Source organism: Gavialis gangeticus, unplaced genomic scaffold, assembly GCF_001723915.1.
Source record: "Gavialis gangeticus isolate Ggan-Ray unplaced genomic scaffold, GavGan_comp1, whole genome shotgun sequence".
Classification (NCBI taxonomy): Eukaryota; Metazoa; Chordata; order Crocodylia; family Gavialidae; genus Gavialis; species Gavialis gangeticus.
In genome coordinates this window covers 2,487,760-2,507,802 of record NW_017729033.1, presented here as the reverse complement: position 1 = coordinate 2,507,802, position 20,043 = coordinate 2,487,760, and the positions used below count along the sequence as shown (strand labels likewise).

At 53.0% G+C, this 20,043-nt stretch overlaps 1 protein-coding gene across 1 annotated transcript in view; it reads left to right on the top strand.

The window, feature by feature from the left end:
- Positions 1-20,035, top strand: part of FBXO41 (F-box protein 41) — a 38,125-nt gene extending 18,090 nt beyond the window's left edge. The window contains exons 5-12 of the mRNA XM_019526643.1: positions 196-437; positions 2,087-2,202; positions 3,429-3,581; positions 10,665-10,760; positions 12,844-12,962; positions 13,368-13,526; positions 14,439-14,554; positions 17,328-20,035. Of these exons, the coding sequence (XP_019382188.1) occupies positions 196-437; positions 2,087-2,202; positions 3,429-3,581; positions 10,665-10,760; positions 12,844-12,962; positions 13,368-13,526; positions 14,439-14,554; positions 17,328-17,390 (1,064 nt within the window). The 3' untranslated portion in view covers positions 17,391-20,035. The remainder of the gene's footprint in view (positions 1-195; positions 438-2,086; positions 2,203-3,428; positions 3,582-10,664; positions 10,761-12,843; positions 12,963-13,367; positions 13,527-14,438; positions 14,555-17,327) is intronic.
- Positions 20,036-20,043: the final 8 nt, after the last annotated feature.

Sequence of the window (20,043 nt, the reverse complement as noted above, 5' to 3'; positions counted from 1 at the left end):
TGTTTTTTTGTGACCTTGGGTGAGTCACTTTGCTGAGGCGAGACTCAGTTTCCCCCACTTTGACAGGAAGATAATGGTACCCCCCCCGCCCCGACACCCCCACCAGAGAAGGGTGACGACAAACCCCCACCTCAGCAACCTTCCTGCCGCATTCCCTGAATCCCCTCGCTCCAGCTCACTGTTTCTGCCTCACAGCCAGGTCCGAGGGGGGTGCCGGGAAGGCCGTCAGGCCCGAGAAGGGCAGCCCGTGCCGCTCCAATGAGGTGATCAGCCCTGAGATCCTCAAGATGCGGGCGGCACTCTTCTGCATCTTCACGTACCTCGACACCAAGACCCTACTGCGGGCTGCCGAGGTCTGCAAGGACTGGAAATTCGTGGCGCGGCACCCGGCTGTGTGGACCCGCGTGCTGCTGGAGAATGCCAGGGTGTCCTCGAAGGTACGGGGGGAGCAGTGCTGGCCCAGAAACGGGGACTGCCCCAGCAAAGCCAGGGGAGACCCCAGCAGCATACCTGGGGTTACAGGGTTCAAGATGGACCCACCGCAGCCTGGGGTCAAAGCCACGGCTGGGATGATCTGGGACATGGGAACCAGGGGGGGTTGGTCACCGCAGTTTTGTTGCTCCCCCCAGAAAAAAATACCCAGTTTGCTCTGTGTGTGTGTGTGTGTGCGCGCACGCGCATACTCACATGCCTAAATAGCTATGTTGATGAGTGTGTTTTAATGTGTGCCCACATGCATAGTTATGTTTATAAGTGTGTAAGTGTATGTGTGTGTGCGCCCACATGCATGGTTGTATGTATGAGTGTGTAAGTGTGTGTGTGTTTATGTGTGTGGGTGTGCCCACACACAGTTGTGTTTATGAGTGTGTATGTGTGCCCACATGCATGGCTGTGTTTAATACATTTCATAGACATTAGGGCTGGAAGGGACCTTGAAGATCATCAAGTCCAGCCCCCTGCCCCATGGGCAGGAAGTCAGCTGGGGTCAAAGGATTCCTGCAAGATGAGTGTGTAAGTGAGTGTGGGTGTGTGTGGGTATGCCCACATGCATAGCTTTGTTTGAATGTGTAAGTGTTTGCGTGCGTGCCCACATGCATAGTTGTGTTTATGTGTGTGTGTCCACATGCATAGTTGTGTTTATAGTGTGTGCGTGTGCCCACATGCATAGTTGTGTTTATGTGTGTGTGCCCACATGCATAGTTGTGTTTATAGTGTGTGGGTGTTTGTTTGTGTGTGTGTTGTGTGTGCCCACATGCATAGTTGTGTTTGAGTGTGTGTGTTTGTGTGCGTGTGCCCACATGCATAGTTGTGTTTATGCATGTGTAAGTATGTGTGGGTGTCTGTGTGTGGGTATGCCCACATGCATAGTTGTGTTTGAGTGTGTGTGTTTGTGTGTGTGTGCCCGCATACATAGTTGTGTTTATAGTGTGTGTGTGTGTGTGTGCCCACATGCATAGTAGTGTTTATGCATGTGTAAGTGTGTATGTGTTTACATGTGGGTATGCCCACATGCATAGCTGTGTTTATAAGTGTGTACATGCATGTTTGTGTGTGTGTGTGTGTGGTCCTCCAGGCCTGCTCACTCCAAGATCTTTGATGGCAGCAGCGTGCCCGAACCTTTAGATCTCTGTGTGTGCATATCTGTGTACACGTGTGTTTACTTGTATGGGTGCCTGTGTGTATCACTGTGCATATGCTTCTGTACATATGCACACTGTTTGTGAGCATCTGTTTGTGTACACCTTGAGCATCCTTATCTGTGCACATACGCATGTGTTTCTCTATGTATGCACATGTCTGGGCGTGTGTATCTGTGCATGCACACAGATGTTTATCACTATGTATTTGTTGCTGTGCGTATGCATCTACACTGGCATCTCTGCACCCGTGCCTGTGTGTATTTCTGTGCATGTGTACATGCATGTGTGTGTATCTATCCATGCCTTTGCATCTGTGTGTGTGTGGGTGGGCGGATGGTTGTGTGTCCTGCCCCTCTCCAAGCTGGGGTGACGGCAGGCGCCGTGTCCCATGGTAGTATCCCACCTGCCCGCCTCTCCCCCTGATGATGGTCTCCCCTCCCCTCTAGTTCCTGGGCATGCTGTCTCAGTGGTGCACCCAGACCCACTCCCTCACCCTCCAAAACCTCAAGCCACGGCAGCGGGGCAAGAAGGAGAGCAAGGAGGAGTACATGAAAAGCACACGGTGAGCCCTGTCCCCTCCCTCCCTCCCACCTCCACTGCTGCCACCCTCCCTGTAATGCGGCAGAGCCACCCATCCCATAAAGATCCCATCCCCGCACTCCGGGGGCCAGCGCCCGTGGGTGCTGCTGGCTTCCCGGCGCCTGCCCGTGGGTGTCTGTTGTCAGGCAGAGACAAGCGCCAGCACTTGATTTTCCCATTTAATGCTCCACCGAGAGCGTGCTAATTGGGTAGAGACCCAGCTCTTAACCCTTTGGCTCCTGCCACTGCAAACTCCCACTGCAACAGCTGGTCTCTATGCCAGAGCCCTGCCCCCATTACTGGGATCGGTTCAGGTCCCATTTCCCTGGGAATCGCTTTCCAATTACAGAAGGCTTGGAGCTGCCTTGTCCCCCTGCCAGTTAGACCACCTGGCTTTGGATGCATTCAGAAATGCAGTCTGGCCTCAGAAAATACTCAAGGACCCCCGCTCCTCTCAGTCCTCCAGCACTGAGCAGTGCAGGTTGTGCAGCTGTTGGCACTTAGGGGGTTTGCCATGCTAACAGGGCAGAGCCGGCTGGGCACAGAGCCCCTTGCAAAGGACCCGAGTGCAAGGGCAGGGCAGTGGCACAGTGGCGGGATTTGGCAGGGCCGGGGAGAAGCCTAGGCTGAGAGCTGCGTTCAGCCCAGGGAGGGCATGGACAGGAGTTTCAGCAGTTTGGGGGTGAAATTATCTGTCTGCTGCTGGGATGAAGGTGCTAAGGTCTTGTCCTGGGAGCCTGAAGGGAGAAGGGGAGCAGGCACCATGGCCTGGGGGGACCTGAAGAGAAATGGCTTCGAGTTAAGGCAGAGAGAAGAAGAAAGCTCATCCTCCACCTTCACCCAAATTTCATCTGCAGGGGGTCAGGGACCCACTCGGAGCAAGCCAGGCCCCTTCCAAACAACCCCCAGGCTATGGTCAAGGGTGGGATGGGTCCTTGGATCACTTCCCCCTGTCCAGGTTGTAGCACTATTGGGGTTCACACTAAAGCATTGACCCCAATGGGCTAGCACCGGAGCCTGAACGTACCCACCGGGACCCCAAAGGGTTCTAGGTTGGCAACGCTGGTGCCCACAAGACCCTTCCCCACGGCAGACAGGCTGCCAGTGCAAGGCTTCCTGGGCTCTGCTTCCTCCTGGGGCTCCTGGTTCATGCTGCCCAGAGAGCAGGCAGTGCAAGGAGAGCTGCTGATGCATTTTGTTTCCCCTCAGGGGCTGCCTTGAAGCTGGGCTGGAGTCCTTGCTGAAGGCCACGGGCAGCAACCTGCTAATCCTCCGCATCTCTCACTGCCCCAACATCCTGACAGATCGCTCCCTCTGGCTGGCCAGCTGCTACTGCCGGGCTCTCCAGGCCGTCACCTATCGGTACGTGCAAGATGGGGTCCTGCAAGACCTGGCGGTGATGCGTGCGTAGGTGAAAGGAGGGCTGCTAGCCTCCGAGGTGCCTCTCAGAGCCTCTTGCTCATGCACATGGAAAGGCGTGGGTGCTTAGTGTGTTTGCCCTTCTGGTGGGCGGCTGAGGTAGCCAGGAGCTGGGGAGAGCTAAACCCCATAAATCTCATGAAACCACACCAGAGGTGCTGATGCATCCAGACTGGGACCCCACAGCCCTTTAAAAACACTGATCCAGAAACCCAGACCCTGACACATGACAGCAAAACATCCTCTCCTGTGCCAGGCAGCTCGGTGAGGCTGCTGTGCCCTGGGGCAGCTGGCAGACAGCCCCTTTCCAGCCCTGTTCCTCCAAGCTGGGCTGCCAGTTTGGGACTGGTTGGGGATCGTATGCATCTGGTTGCTCTCAGGTGCTGGCTGCTTGCTGTTGCAACAGAGTGAGCCTCCAAAGAGGCTGTGCAGTGAGCTTTGCTGGATGCTTTCAGGAAGACCTGGCTCATCCTGATATTAGAGAGGTGTCGACAATGTACCCTGGGGTCTGTAGGCTGCTAAATACTACCTGGAGGTGAACCAACAGCCCAGGACTCCCTTGGCTTTGCTTTATGTACAGAGCAGCTATGACATGGGCAGCCCCCACTAGCCTCGAGATGGACCTGGGTGGGGGCAGGCCAGGCCCTGGGAGCTCTCCAATCTCCGGCTGGTGGCTGGAAGTCGGGATGTGAACAATTTTCACTGACACCCAGTGCTCATGCCATCCTACAGTTGGAAAGGGTCCTTCAGTCGAACCTCCCTGGACAGGCTGGGATGTGGGACATAACTTCCAGCAGCCTGGGCAGATAGTAGAGTGACAAAGGGCAGGGTCCCTTCTTTTAGGCACTTAGAAACATGCAGACAGGTACAGCCTGTGGCTCTGCTGATGGTATTTCTAATGGAGCTGCTGCCGTTCAGCATAGGGGATGATGCAGGTGGTAGTTGCACACCAGTGATTGGGACTTTAGGGCACGTGCTTCACACAGAGACCCTGTGGTGCTGGGGATGGGCTCAGCACCACACGAAGGGAGCTGCATTGCCTTGTCCCCAGGATCTGCTGCACACAGAGCAGGGGCATGTGGATGCGTTGTGCTTCATGAGTGTACATGCAGGTGTTGGGTAGATGCACACTTCCAGACAAGGAGGCTGACACAGCTGGCCTCGGTCTTGCCTGCTCGACTTGACATCAGAACGAAGTCAGGAAAAATAACTCGGTGGGAAGGGATGAGCCAGGGGCACGGCAACAGGGGAGCAAGCAGCACCCATATCTCTCATCAGTGTTGCATTAATTGATAACGGTGATTGCAGACAGGCCATCGCAGCGAGGTTGTAGGGAGGACACCATGGGGTAGCACGTGGGGGAGAGGGATGCTGAGGGAGGCCACAGAGCTGGCAGGACATGGGCCTGGGGCAGTGATGAAGACCTGCCCTGTGTCTGAATTAAAACACCTTGCTGTTGCTACCAGAAAGCCTCACACAGCCGCACGAGACACACAGGCCTTTCCCTTTTGCTCGCCGCCGGCGGCAGGAGTGACAGGCTAACAAAGGGGGCAGCCGCCGGGGCCTTCATCCTTGGCAGGGTCTCTGGGGCAACGCGGCTCTCCGCGCTGAGCTATTTATGAGGCCAGGCGATTGTCCCCGTGCCAGGGCAGCTGTGGTAAACACTGTAATTACAGCCTGCCCCGCCAGCCACGGTGACGGCCCCGGGGAGGGGGAGCGCACGGAGGGGGAGCTGCATGCGGCTGGCTGGGTTCGTCGTAAAAATCAGCCAGTGGATGTTGGAGGCTGTCGTTCCTCGGTTCATCCTGAACGGAGAAGTCAGGAGCCCCAGCCCTTTGCAAAATCAGTGGGAGGCTGTCTGTGAATCGGGTGGCTTCATTTCCTTGCACTGGCCCGAAGTGAGCAGGGATTGAGGTTTGGGCTCCTGTTGCCGAGGAGATCGTTCTGCTGCTTTTTTTCCCTGGGAAATGTTTAAATAGCACCTTTCAAAAGGCAAACAAATGTAAGAGATTATTAAGGAATCAGAACTCATGCTAGAGGACATAGCTGTTATTAGACCCACTAGATTTTTGCAAAAAAATGCCTTTAAATTCAAGCTTTCGGGCACAAATACCGTTTTTTGGGCATAGGAGAAAAGACCGTAAAAGTTCTCTTGGGTAGAAATGAAAGTTCATTATTATTAGGGGATTATGATTATTATTATGGGATGATGATGATGATGATGATTAGTATTATTAAGGGATTATTATGATTATTATGATTTTATGGAATTATTTTTACTATTATTATTATTATTATGGGATTGTTATTATTGTTATTATTATTATTATTATGGGATTATTAAGGGAATTCTAAAAGCTGAAAGTATCGTGACCCCCCGTTATAAATCTGTGGTGCATCTGCACCTTGAATACTGTCTCCAGCTCAGTGCTCAGGCCAGTACTCTTCAACATCTTCATTAATGATCTGGATTCGGGCATCAGATGCAAACTGGCAATGTTCGCAGATGACACTGAACTATGGGGAAGGCGGCCACGCTGGAAGACAGGTTGGGGATACAGGCCAACCTGGACACATTCGCAAGGTGGGCAGACCCAAACCTGATGGCATTTAATGCAGAGAAGTGCTGGGTACTCCACCTTGGGAGGAAGAACCAGCATCATATACTTGCAGGCTCGGCAGTGCTACGCTCACTCGCACCATGACTGAGAGAGGCTTGGGGGTCTTGATTGACCACAGGATGAACATGAGCCCCCAGTGTGATGCTGTAGCTGGCAAAGTGAACCAAATGCTGGCATGCGTCCACTGATGCATCTCGAGCAAAACCAGGGATGTCATCCTCCTGCTTTACTTGGCCTTCGTGAGGCCGCAGCTGGAGTACTGTGTCCAGTATTGGGCCCCCCACTTCAGGAGGGATGTGGATAAGCTAGAGAGAGTCCAGAGGAGAGCCAGGCGCATGATCAAAGGCCAAGAGAGCAAGACATATAAGAAGAGGCTGAAGGACATGGGGCTCTTCAGCCTGGAGAAGAGAAGGCTCAGGGGGGACATGGTGGCTGCCTGTAAGTACATAAGGGGGGTGGCATCAGGATCTGGGAGAACTGGTGTTCACCAGTGCTCCCCAAGGGATAACAAGGTCTAACAAACTTCTGCAAGGCCAATGTAGACTCGATATAAGGAAAAACTTCTTTACAGTCCGAGTGTTCGGGATCTGGACCAGACTCGCCCCGGAGGTGGTGCAAGCACCTACTCTGGACTCATTCAGAAGGTGTTTGGATGCTCCTCTTGCTGGGATCAATTGACACCAGCTGACTACCTGCCCCTTGGGCGGGGGGCTGGACCCGATGCTCTCGCGAGGTCCCTTCCAGCCCTAATGTCTATGAAATCTATTTGCTGCACAGCTAATGAGTCTGCTGCACAGCAAGCATCTCGTGTAGCTGTGCCCAGTAAATGGCAAGTCTTAACGTCCTTAAATGTTCACAGCACATCTCGTCGTCGCCCTTGCCCTGCTGCCAGTACTGGGCTGATGTGTACCACGCGGCTCCAACTCTGTCCTCAGCCACGGGCCACCTCGACGCAGCACTGTGGGCTAATGGGCACTGCCTGTTCCCTGTGCTAATTCACCCTCCCGTGCGTGTGGCTCTGCTGCTTCCGGTTTGGGAGCTAGCGTGCACAGAGGCAGCGCAGCCTGTGCAGCGAGGGGTGTGAATGGGTCACTATAAAACCCGCAGCCTCAGGCCAAGTTGGCAGCAGCCTATTTCCATTTCCGCAAGCCTGTTTCTCCCCTGCCATGGTCCTTTCCAGGACTCTTCATTATTCCACAGTGCCTCCTCGCCGTATTGTCTGAGCGCTTTCCAGGAGCATATTCAAAGACGTGACTAACATCTGGCAAGCACTGTTTGCTCTCTCTTCCTCCCCCCAAGGGCAGAAGCGTGCTGCAGAGAGCCCTGGTTATTTGGGGGTTTTGTCACTGTATATTTGCATCGGAAAAGCCAAGATGGCAGACACCTGCCTTGCCCCTGGAGCAGAGGGTGGCGAGGGTGGCTACTGGAGGGGGTCAGTCGCAGTTTGGGTGTAGCCTCTGCGGGGTTTTGTCTCCCACACACAAGCTTCATCCTGAGAGATGGGACCAGAGGAGTAGAAGTGTTTGCCGTGGCCTTCACCCTGGAGCTTTAGGCCCTTTTGAATACAGTGATGAAGCCTTGAGCGTGAAAGCCACTGTGGGAGCACAGGGTGGGCATGGTGTGCTCATGCATAGCGCCTTGCCTTGATCCAGCCAAGAGGTGACACAGGCATGAATAACTGAGGCTAGGGCATCATTTGCCCGGTTAAGTCGGAGGTTCCTGGGCGATGCTACGAAGCATCATTCACAGAAGTTGCTGTATCAGAGCTTAGCGAGACGTGCAAGAGCATCCATGACTTGCAGACAGAGCTGTAATACCAAAGGTTTCATAGTTTCATAGATGTTAGGGTCTGGAAGGGCCCTTACAAGATCATCGGGTCCAGCCCCTCAAATGAACAACCGATGTCGAGCTTTTAAGATTTGCATGAAAATATCTCACTTTCTTTACAAAAGCAGCCCACAGGTTCTCATGGTCCTTAATATATTTAGTTCCCCAACCGCCCAAGGGGGCAGGGGAGAGCCGTGATATAGAACAACATTAAGCGACTTGCCCAAGGCGATGCAGGGAGCCTCTGCGGAGCGGGACTAGCACCCAGACCACTCGACCGCCCATCTTCCTCTCCCTCTGGGTTTGTACAGATTCCTTTGAAGGGAAAAATCGTCCTTGTTGGGTGGTCTCTCAGATGGCAAAAGATCTGCTGGTGGAAGTCTGTGCTCCGTGCAAGCTGTCATCTGTTAAGCGAGATGCTTGCAAGGGGGAGAGAGCAAACGCAGCTTCTTTCTCCACTGTCCAGTTCAGTGGCAGGAAGGCAACGAGCGGCACGCAGCACCCAACCCGAGTCGACCGTGCTGGGCTCCCTGCAGCTTTGGCATGTGCCCGGCAGGTCTCTCTTCCTTCATCTGCCCGGTCTGCATGACAATTTTGTGTCCGAGGTCCAGCTGTTCAGGCACAACTTTGAATACTGACGCAGCAGCAAGAAGGAGCCTGGGTTTCCAATGCCAGGGTCATCGGAGCAAAGTCACCGAGGGGGGGCTGTCATCTTTTTCTCTCTCCTTGCCTAGAGCAACTGAGTGCATCTCTTTGGATCAAGAGTCAAAGGCCAGGGACCACCTTGCTCCTGGTGGCAATGCCCTCGGTTGTGCTACTGAGCAATCCTCCCGGCCACGTGTGCTTGTGAGTCAGACTCAGGACCAGAGCTGAGATCATTTTGGGTTTCATCTACCAGCCCCTGCTGCTTCTCTGTAGCCTTGAGAGGACAGTTTTTTGGTCACACCTTACCGATCCCTGAGCTATCCGGTCCTGGTGCCCTGTTGCCCTCCTAGGATGCTGATTATTTCTATGCACTCTGGCAGCACTTAGAGGTTGGTGCTCTTCTGCGCTCGACACCGCAATGACACCCAGGTAGCATTAAACCACGACTGACACAGCATTTTACCATCATGAGTGGAGGAAACTTTTTCAGCCAAAGCTTTCTTTCTGGTGAGACATGCCGACTCGGCAGCACCAGAACATTTTGCAAATTCATCTCTATTGGGCCAGCTGTGTGAAAAACCATTTCAGAAAAGCCAGCGTAGTTCACACAAGCAGTTTGGGCTGTTTCAAAACCACCCTTCGTTCTATTAAATTAAAAATACCCCAAACATTCTTTTTCCCAGATACTCCCTCTCCCCCAGAATTGCCAGCAAGCTAAAAACTGAGTTTTTTGCCCAGCTGTGGTAATGTCCGACTCTTTTGGATAACGGGGAATACTACCACAAGGAGAAATCTTTCGATATCCCCTTCCAGCCCCACTGCTCCCGTTCTCCAAAAGAGTGAGACCTTGACTCCGAACCCGGGAACCCCAAAAAAGAAGGTGGGTTCTGAGAGCACAACTTGTAGCTTAATATATCTGCTGTTTCACCCTTTCTTTCTTTTCATGGTTCAGCAGCCCCGAATATTCATGTTCACCAGAGGCCATTGGCAGCTTGATAACCTGTCAACATGACTCACTTATTTTAATTAAGTGTGAGCCAGACTCGTAAGGGAATCTTGGCAGGCGACTTCATTGGAGATGTACGAGCGTTCAAGATAACACAATTGACTTATTTTTAGGTTCACTTGAAGTTAAAAACTGGGTCGTTCAAAATTAGCAGCATGGGCTTAATCTTCAGAATCGCGCCATGCTCTGTGGGACAGGGTGGTCCTGGGGGACCAGTCGCACCAGTGGGGATGACTGGTTTGAGTTGGAGCGAGCCATTTCTGTGCAGCACTGAGTCGTTCGGTTCAGAGACGGGCGCTTTGGGTGCAATGCAGAGCAAGCTGGGCATGCGTTACCGTCCTGGTTGACAGACTCAGAGGGTTCGGGATTGCATGGATGGAGAGGAATGAGTTCAGGGAAGGTTTTCCAAGGGCCCAAGTCCTAATGGTGTCCCCCGAGAGCTGGGTGCCCACTTGCCCTGCGTGCCCTGGAAAATCTCCTCCCGACAAGTTCTCTCGCTCTCGGGAGTAGTTGGGACTGAAATACATTTTCAGGGCCTAGAGGAGAAGGTCACGTAGCAGCTGTCTAAGCCGTCACTGTTTCCTGGCTGGATGCGGGATCACTGTCTCCGAAGCACTCAAGCTAGAAGTGAATTAATTTTCCTACCTCTCTGTTGGTGTCACGTATGTGTGGGCTTAAGGTGGATATGACTTTGCCCATCCTGGAGTGTGTGCATGTGGGGGTGGCGGTTTCTCCTCTCATTAGTGTAGGCGTTTGCACCTTCAAACAGCATGAAGAAGAGAATAGGGGTTTTTTTGGCAGGAGGACATGGAATATTAATGCTCTGGTAGCCTCCATGCTTAGATGCTTTGGAAATGCCCCTACAAGCTTTTGAGGCATGCATCGCAGCTGATGAATCATAACACAAGGCTCTGTGTATCTTTCCAGGAGTTCGACAGACCCTGTGGGTCACGAAGTCATCTGGGCGCTGGGAGCTGGCTGCAGGGACATCATCTCTTTACAGGTGGCACCACTACACCCTTGGTAAGAGCAACGCTGGGTTGCGTGGGCATGTCTGCACCGCCTCCCTGGGTCTCCTAGGGAGGAAACTCCTGCACGAACCTCAGCCACGGGCTTGTGCTCACATGAGCCAAGCCCAGTAACATGGCAGTGAAGCTCCGCATAGGACTGGGAGCAGACTCAGACGTGTCCTGATAGGAGAGCGCCACAGAAGCCGTGTAGACATCGGTGTCCACTGAAGGGCCAGTCTAGAGATGAGTCTGAAACCCCAACTGGACCCAAGCACCCTGGACTCTGTAGAAATTGGGCTCCAGATCTGAACCAAATAGCTGGTTCCTGCCTGTCTAATGGTCTAAAACAGGGGTGCTCTGTTTTAGGGTTCAGGTTAGGGTTAGGGTACTCAAACTCTGCCTCACAGGCCAGATCCATCCAGCCCCCAATGCAGTGCCAGATTTAGGCTTACGCTACAGCGTATGGCCTCACAATATGAGGGGCCTCTAAATAAGAAAAAAAAACCCTGACATTTTTGTTCTAATATGTCAAAAAGATACATATATATGGCTGTGCAGTTATTATTCCTGTGGAGTTCATAAATTTGTGCAGAAATAACAATAATTCATCTTAAAATTTCATGAAAATCCATTTTGGTGGATTTCGTGGATTCTTTTTATCATATGGGACCTCTTAAGCTGGACTGAGTTTAGGGCCTCTGCATGTCATAATCCGGTGCTGCCCCAATGCCATTTCATCTGCCCGGCGGGGCTTTGTGAGGACACGAGGCTGGGCAGAGGCAGCTTAGGGTCCCAGTCGTGGTATGCTGGGATCAGGAGAGGGCTGCAAAACCCCATCTCAGCATACAGGACCAGGCAGGGGCAACGCAGGGGTCCCATCCTGGCACGTAGAGCCAGATGGAGACAGCACAGGTCCCCGATCCCAGCACACAGGGCTGGGTGGAGTTGGCATGGGACCCCTGGGCATCAATCCTGGCATACGGGGCTGGGTGGAAGCAGCACAGGGCCCCAGAGTCTGATCCCAGCACATGGGACTGGGCAAGGGCCGATCCTGGCACCCAGGGAAGTGGTGCTGAGCCCCGGGTCCCAATTGCTGCATGTGGGAGCTGCCGAGGCTACATGGGGCCGAACCTGGGCACGCAGAGTCCGATCCAGCCCGCAGGGCCAAAAGCTTAAGCACCACAGGTCTAAACTAAGCCCAGAGACCTAAATCTAGAAGATGGAGAAATCCAGTCTCGTCTCTAGTAGCAGAGACTCAAAAACCTTTCAGGATGTGTCAGGGAGAATGCTGCAAAGGATGCTGATCCCTCAGGGATGAAAGAGGAGTTTGATTGTGCCGGTAAGCAAACCTGCATATCAAACAGCTGCCAGAGCCCTTCCCTGCTTATATAACAGCAGCCCCGACAACCTGGTGTGCTTTTGTTTGCGAGGATGCTCAGTTTTGCTGTTTCAGACACAACTGCAATTTCTCTCACTTCCCAGGCATGTGCTCTTCGGGCGTGAAGCTTTGGGAGGTTCCCCAAAGTGTCTTGGCGGGGGGGAAAAAAATCCCAAGGTGCTAATAGATGCATGACTTAGATAACAGCACACGTGGGATGAGCCCAAAAATCAGGTCAGGGTACTCACCTCCCACACAGCCAAGGCTCCTCTCTTCCGGTGACCCTGGTTGACTTTCAGCAATACCCTGTCGCATCCAACTGTGCCTTATTAGTGGCTGAAGTACAACACCACCAGGGCAAGGTTTTGGAGGGCAGATGGACTTGTAGTGTTGAACGCTTAATGCGCTCGTCCTTTCTTCAGGAAAAATGTCTGGATGTGGGGGGTGTTGTGGCTTGCATGCGTGTGTGCACACGACTGCATGCATGTGTGTCGGAAAAATGGATGTGGGGGTGTACAAAACTTGCTGCGCTCCTTCCTAGTCCTTGGAGACATACAAATGCTACAAGCCCAGATGCTCCCAGCTGTTAACGGCAGCTTTTCTTTAGCACAGGTGGTTGTAACCTCTGTTTTTTAGAGCTCTCGTCCTCAGGCTGCTGTGACTTGACAGTAACTGGAATAATTTCTCCCCCTGCTGTTTTCTTGTTCTTCCTCTCCAGCCAGCAGCCAACCCGTTTCAGCAACCGCTGCCTTCAGATGATCGGGCGATGCTGGCCGCACCTGCGCGCGCTGGGTGTGGGGGGCGCTGGCTGCGGCGTTCAAGGCCTGGCATCTTTAGGTAAATGCGGGTGGACTTTCTCATCGGAGCGCTCCCATCGGGTGTCGCTGCAGAGGGGATGCAGCTGGGTCAGCTTTGTGGGGTGTTTTGGATTCTCTCTCAAGCAGGCAAAATCTCCAGCTAGCTCAGGGGCTCTCCCACACCTTTGTCATGCAGATCCCAGTGGGGAGGTCATTATGCATTCTTGACCTCCTCTTCCTCCCTGTTGGCCAGGGGGTAGGCCCCTCTCCTTCCATTTCCTATTGCACGGCTTCATTTTCCATCATTCGTCTCCACTTCCTAAACAAAGCATGTAGCTTAAGGCCCACTGCACCTCCCAAGGCTGGTAAAGACTTGCCCAGCACTAGTTGTGGGTCCTGGGGGCCCTGGCTGACTTGACCCTGTGTGTGTTTTCCATCTCGCAAGCCCGGAACTGCATGCGGCTGCAGGTGCTGGAGCTCGACCACGTGACGGAAATTAACCAAGAGGTGGCGGCCGAGGTGTGTCGGGAGGGCCTGAAAGGCCTGGAGATGCTGGTGCTGACCTCCACGCCGGTCACCCCCAAAGCTCTGCTGCACTTCAACAGTGAGTAGTAGTTGCAGGGAGCCGCGGAAGTGACCGGAAGCTCCTTGCACCTCACTGACACAGCCCCTTCCGCCAGAACTGTGCTCCCGCATACTACAGCTAGAGAGGGGGATGCCTTGACATCCCGATGCATCCCACTGGGATGTCTTGACATCCTGATGCATCCCATTGGGATGTCTTGACATCCCGGTGCATCCCACTGGGATGTCTTGACATCCTGATGCATCCCATTGGGATGTCTTGACATCCTGGTGCATCCCACTGGGATGTCTTGACATCCCGATGCATCCCAATGACATCCCAGTTCATCCCAATGACATCTCAGCCTTGGGCTCTTCTAGCTGATGACTGGATCCAGCCTCCAGTTACACCATTAGGAGTCTGGAGTTCTTCTTTTGATGTCAATGGAGTTATCCCCGATTTGTGTTGATATAACTCAAGTCAGGAGTTCCTTCCCTAGGCCATTTGCTAGAGGCATTGAGGCCCAGAAATATTCCCTGCTGGGAGTCCCTGGCTGTGTTAAGCAAATAGGATTTCTAAGTTTGCAGCCTCTGCCAGCTCAGTAGATTGGGGGTACATTGGAGGTGGCGTGAAATTGTGCATGGGCTCTCCAGAAACCTTTCCTCACGGTCTGCTAGGGGAAGGAACAGGAGCACTAATGCCACAGGCACTGGAAACAGGATGGGACAGCGGGAGACAATTCTTCATGCCCAGTGCTCCAGATGAATGCCCAGAGGGAGGACAGGTAGGTCACCCTGAGGCAGGAGAGGTTGAAAGGCACCTGGATTAGCTCAGAGCCCGCATGCCACTGATTTTGAATAGGGTTTGTGCCCTTTTGATTACCCAACCCCAAATCCAGCAACTACCCCCATGCCCGGTGGCTGTTCCCAAGCTGTTTCTGTGTCGCCCAAGGTGTCTGCCGGAACCTGAAGTCCATCGTGGTGCAGGTGGGCATCATGGATTACTTCAAGGAGCCAAACAGCCCTGAAGCCAGGAAGATGTTTGAGGAGATGGTGAACAAGCTCCAGGTAAAGGGAGCCAGGTGCAGGTCCCTTGGGTCCTTGTGGAGCTCTAGGGTGAGTCACAGGGCTGGGGACGTTGGGTCCCCGGAGGAAATGAATGAGCTTCTCAGAGGCACAGCAGAGGAGGTGGCCTCCAAACCTGAATAGAAATGGGGTGGGTGGGAGTGGGGATCCCAGTCTAGACCAACCCCTCAGCAGAAGCAGTATCTCCTTTCCGGGCCTCAGTTTCCCATTCCTGGCAAGGGATGTAGCTCTCTCCCAGCCGCATCCAGGGGCAGCTTTAGTTCATGAATGTCCTAAAACACCTGGAGAGCCTCACTTGAAGGGATACAATATTTGTCCTATTCCTTGGTGCAGAATATTTGTCCTATTTCCTATTGCAGAATATTTGCCGAATATTTGTCCTATTCCTTATTGCAGAAAATTTGCAGCCTATTTATCCTATTCCTTATTGCTTAGCTTCAGTTATGCAGGATTACCAACAGTCGCATGCCTCATGAGAGCTTGTGTCTCACTTAAAGCCCCAGCTCCTGGAAGCCAGGGAGCGTATGAATCTCAATTGGGGTTTTTCTGTTTGTTTTCCTTAAAGTGCATTTCTAGCCCTCGTGGCTGCAGAAAAGAAAGAATTAGGACCTGAGTATGCCCCAATGGCTCAGAAATCACAAGTCCAAGAAAAACAACCCCTGGTTTTGTTTTTGGGGGTTTTTTTTTACTTAATCTTACAATTTTTCACTCAATCTCATTTGTTCTTTTGAGGCCCAGCGCCTACTTTTTCACACTTTGCAGAATTGGTTGGGTTCTGCATACACTATTTCCACACAGGAAAGAGGTCTGGGCATCGTTGTGGACCATTCGCTAAAAACATCAACTCGGTACCTAGCAGCCATCCAGAAGACAAAACCAAAATGATAGGGATTACTAAGAAGGGACTTGTGAACAAAACTGAAAGTAGTGTGATGCCACTTTATTAACCCATGGTGCAGCCCTGCCTTAGGTGCTGTGCAAGTGAGAGAGGAATGGTGTAAAAACCCAGTCCACTCTCCCCTTCAGCATTCGCCCTCTGCCACTATGTGACATAGAATATTAGGCAAGACGGACCTATGATCTGACCCAAGATGTGGCAGCTCTTATGTTCTGGTTTTGCTTGGGGCAGCCCTCTCAAACACTTCAGCAAGTTCAGTCCATTGAACAAAGGCCCAGCATTTGCTTTGATTTGCATTTGTAAAGGCCTGGGACAGGGACTGCTTTACAAAACCCAACCCGAGCAGAAATATTATCCGGGTTTTTCCATTATCTTGAATGCAGGGAAGCAAGAGTTTGGTCGTGCATCTGAACCAAATAAAATCAAACTGGAAATAAAACAGGAAATGAAACGGATGTACTTAATGTAATTGGCCAAGCGACAGGAGTTGCAGCAAGGAAGCAAACGGTGCAAATGCTGCTCAGTGCTCAGCTCCTGCACAAGGACAAAAAGAGAGAAGTTAAAGCAGCTTTTGTTGGCACTGGATTTGTGACCCAGATACCTTGTTCTGGGCAGACCCAAACCCTTAGACCCACTGCAACCTGCCCATTCAATAATAGGCACATTTTATTGATACACAGTGATAACAGGTAAGAATAATGGTCCGTCTGAGGGTTTGGGTCTGCCCAGAACAAGCTATCTGGGTTACAAATCCAGTGCCAACACTTTCAGCCCACGTTGAGCACTTCATATTCTTGGCCAGCACCCCAAAGTCACCCTAAATCATGCTCTGCTTTTAGGCCCAGCTTACTAGTCACACCCCCAGCTGAACAGGGGCAGAGCCAGCATGGAGCTCACTGCATGGTGACATTTTCAGGGAGCCTTTTCTGCCTCCTTCGTGCCATCTGAGACACAGCAAAGTGATCAGCTTTTGGTTTTGCTGCCCCCAAGATGGAAATGCTAGCAAGAAGGGCAGGCAGGAGTTCCTTTCTCTGTAACCCTCACTGCTCCAGCTACTCTTGGGGAAGATGATTCAGATGCAGCCCATGGCCCGAGAGTCCCTCATCTCCAAAGCCGCCGGCATTCGATTGCATTTTCCCTCGGATGACTTTTACGGAAGTGCAGGTTTTTTTCTAGGACCATCGGGGACTCTCCTAACTCCCCGGTCAAGTTCCGCTGTGTAAATCAATTTATTCCCAGCACTGGAAAATTGATCTCTGGGGGGGGGTTTCTCTTTGCCTATGCACTCTCCCTAGGGACTCTGTTTTCATCCTGTCCCTAATCAGCCCCAGAGGTTGCTTTCGAGCATACAGAGGAATACTAGCAAGCAAAGGAGCGAGTCGAACATCACACAGGGGAGGTCAGCAGAGATGCAGTCGCATAGTTATCCCTGAAAGGAGATCCTGGCTCCTCTGCTGTTATTGATACCCAAGGCCTTGGGCGCAATTGCAACAGGAAGGGCAGGTATAAGCTGAGATGCCCTCAAGATGCCGAGGGGAAATAGAGGCTAAATGCACGTTCTTCCCGTTGAGAGTAAATTTCCTTCTGAAAGGGCGCGAGGAGGGGACTCGGAAATGGGTGGCAGGTCATGGAGGGTGGAGTGGGGCTCAGCGGGACGGGGCCCATTTAAGGAGTCGGGCTTCTCTTCCTGGCCAGGAGACTTGATGGATGACCTCCCATTTGACATGGGAATAGCAGCCCTCTGCTTCCTCCTCTGCAGAGCTGTGCAAGCTATAGGGGCAGAGCCACGCTCAGCAGATCCTCTGCCCGGTTGTTTGCTCCCCGCCTGCTGTGCACTGAGCTCCCATTCTCTTCCAGGCCCTGAGGAAAAGACCTGGCTTCTCCAAGATCTTGCACGTCAAGGTGGAAGGAGGCTGCTAGCCTTGCAGGGGGAGACAATGTGCCTCCTCCTCCAACGCCGTGAGACCAAACTGTCCGTCCGCCGTTCGTCCCCAGACCCGGCGCCATGGAGAAGCCGACCAGCGCGCAAGACTTTCACGGGCCTTCGTGACTGGCAGCGTCGCGCTCCCTCGCCGGGGATGGACGGAGAGTGTCGCATGGGCGGGAAGGTGCTACAAAACGGGTTTCCTGGACAGGGCTACTCCCGACTTGGCTGAGGGAACAAGGCTCAAAACCCTGCGGCAGCCTGCTGCCAAGGATCTTCGTTCTGGGAATGTTTCTTTCTTTGAACTCCATTTCTTTGTTTTCATGGGAGCTGGGAAGCTCCGGGACCCGGCCTGCAGGCTCTTGGCTGCGACCGTCCATCCAATTGAGCATCTCTCTCCTCTCCCATGAAATGGAAACGGCTAATTTGAGGCCGGGCCTTGAGCTGGCGATTCTTGGTTGCACACGTGGCTGCGCAAACGGAGGCCGGGTGGATTCCTGGGGACCGTCCCGTCATGGTTTTTAAGGTTGAGAGCGTCTCTGGTGACTCCCGCCTGCTTGTGGGAAGCAAGGCCTGGCATTGCTGTTTGTTTTACCCGTCTTCATTTTCATTTCAAGGAGGAAAACCAAACGTGGGGCATGTGCCCCCTGGAAACCAGACCAGCAGGCACCGCTGCAACCGCAGAGCACAGAGACCGTCCCTTTTCGTGGGCGGCGGGGAGCTGACGGAGCAGATGCTGGCTCTCACAGAGACGCCTGCCCGGCCTCATGCCCTCTTCACCCAGCGAGGAAGCCAAATCCCCTTCCTGTCAAGGCAATAAACCATCTCTTCAAACACCCAACCCCAGGGCCTTTGCCTTGCAGCGACTCAGCTTGCACAAACATCCTGGGCCCGTCCTCAGGGAAGGGCGCTCGTCTTTCATCTGGTATCTCCCTCTGGGCCGAACTGCCTGGCAGGGACAGAGAGGTGGACTGTGCATTAGAGGGGAGCCAACGTCACACCTCCCAATCCATCGCATGTCCCTCCTGACTAGCTTTAAGCAAGAACCACGTGGCCAAAACCCTGCTCTGTGACGCCCCCGTCCACCCTGAACAGAGATCGCTGTCCCCAGTCTGTTATTTCCTTCCATCATGGGCCCCCATTTTTGCCGATCCTGCTTTTTTTTTGCAATAGTTAATCTTGTGGCAGGGATTTCCAAAAGAAAGGGCTCTTTTGAGAGTAGCCTGGCCAGCTTTGCCTCTATTTATCCTCTCCCTCTAGAGGAAAGATGCCGACCGGTTCCCATGCCAAGGTTGGTACCGACTGGAGCAGTGTCATCGGTGCTGGGGGGGAGCTCCGATCTTAATCCTTTGCAGCCTTGATCCTGTATCGAGGACCCTGCTATGTGGCCCCAAAGAGTGATGAAACTAGTCGTGGAAGCACCTCACCTGCTCTGGAAGCAGCGAAGGTAGTTGATGGGGAACGGGGACTCGTATTTCATTCTGTATCCAGAAGCTGTCAGCCAGCCAGGGGTAGGGCATGAACCACCCTGGGGAAATGGGCTCGCAGACCGTGCCAAGAAACCGGCGGCTGGCCTTGGTTGTAGCTCTTGAGGTCTCCAAGCTGTCGGGCAGGATATCCCCGGTGATGGTGTCTGGCACTGCTGGAAGCTGGGTCTTTCTCAGGGCGAGGAGGCTGCAGAGGCCTTGCCAGACATCAGAGATCTCTGAACTTTCTTCTCGATCTACCTTTCTGCCAGGGACCCTTGTGAAACAGGAGTGGGGGACCCCAGAGGTGCCTTTGTCCGGTTCCTGCCTACAAGAGAAGGTCAGATGAGGCCGGCCCCATGCAATAGGCAACGCATGGCAACTTTGTCCACACCGATGTCGTGAAGAGGTCTCCACCTCAGAGACCCTCCAGGCTGGAGGATTTGCAAGAGAAGCGGGGAGCCGCTCATCTAGGATCTAATCAGAAACCAAGCCAAATTCCCCCCAGCCCCAGTACCCCCAGTGCAAGCCCCTAACACTTTGGCATTCAGATTGCAAAGGCAGTTCCTTCCCTAACGATTGCAAATGCACCAAACCCAGACGCAGTCACCCTCTAATGTTGGGTGTTTTGAAATCTAGGTCCACTTTTCAGAGGCTAATTAAATTGTAGCAGTGTATGGCTGGAAGGGACCTTGTCCAGCCCCCGGCTCTGAGGCAGGGTTGGGTGTACGTTGACCAATCTCAACAGGTGCTTGCCTACCCTGTCTCCGAAAGCTGGGACGAGGAGCCGTTCTTGGGGGGGCGGGGGGCTGGTTTTGTAACACGTTATCCTAGATCAGGGACACCCAGATTTTCCTTTCTCCTCCATATGGAGGTTGTTCTTCACTGCATAAAATGGAGCGATAGAAACTAGAGAATTGGCAGGTCCCAGCACTACAAGTCCCAGCACGTAGTACTCTCCCTTGCCCTTTGCAGGGGCATAAAGTTGGAGCTGTGGCATGCTGAGATTCGTAGTCCATGTGGACCACACCTCCGTAGGCAAGACAGCGTGGGCCGTGTTGTTGAGCTACTCCAATTCGACCGCAGCCTGTGGTTGGGAAGGGACATGGGGCAAGAAGCGAGGATTGTCTTGCAGATGCAAGATGCCGCAACCAGCAACAATGCAAAAAAAAAAAAAAAAAAA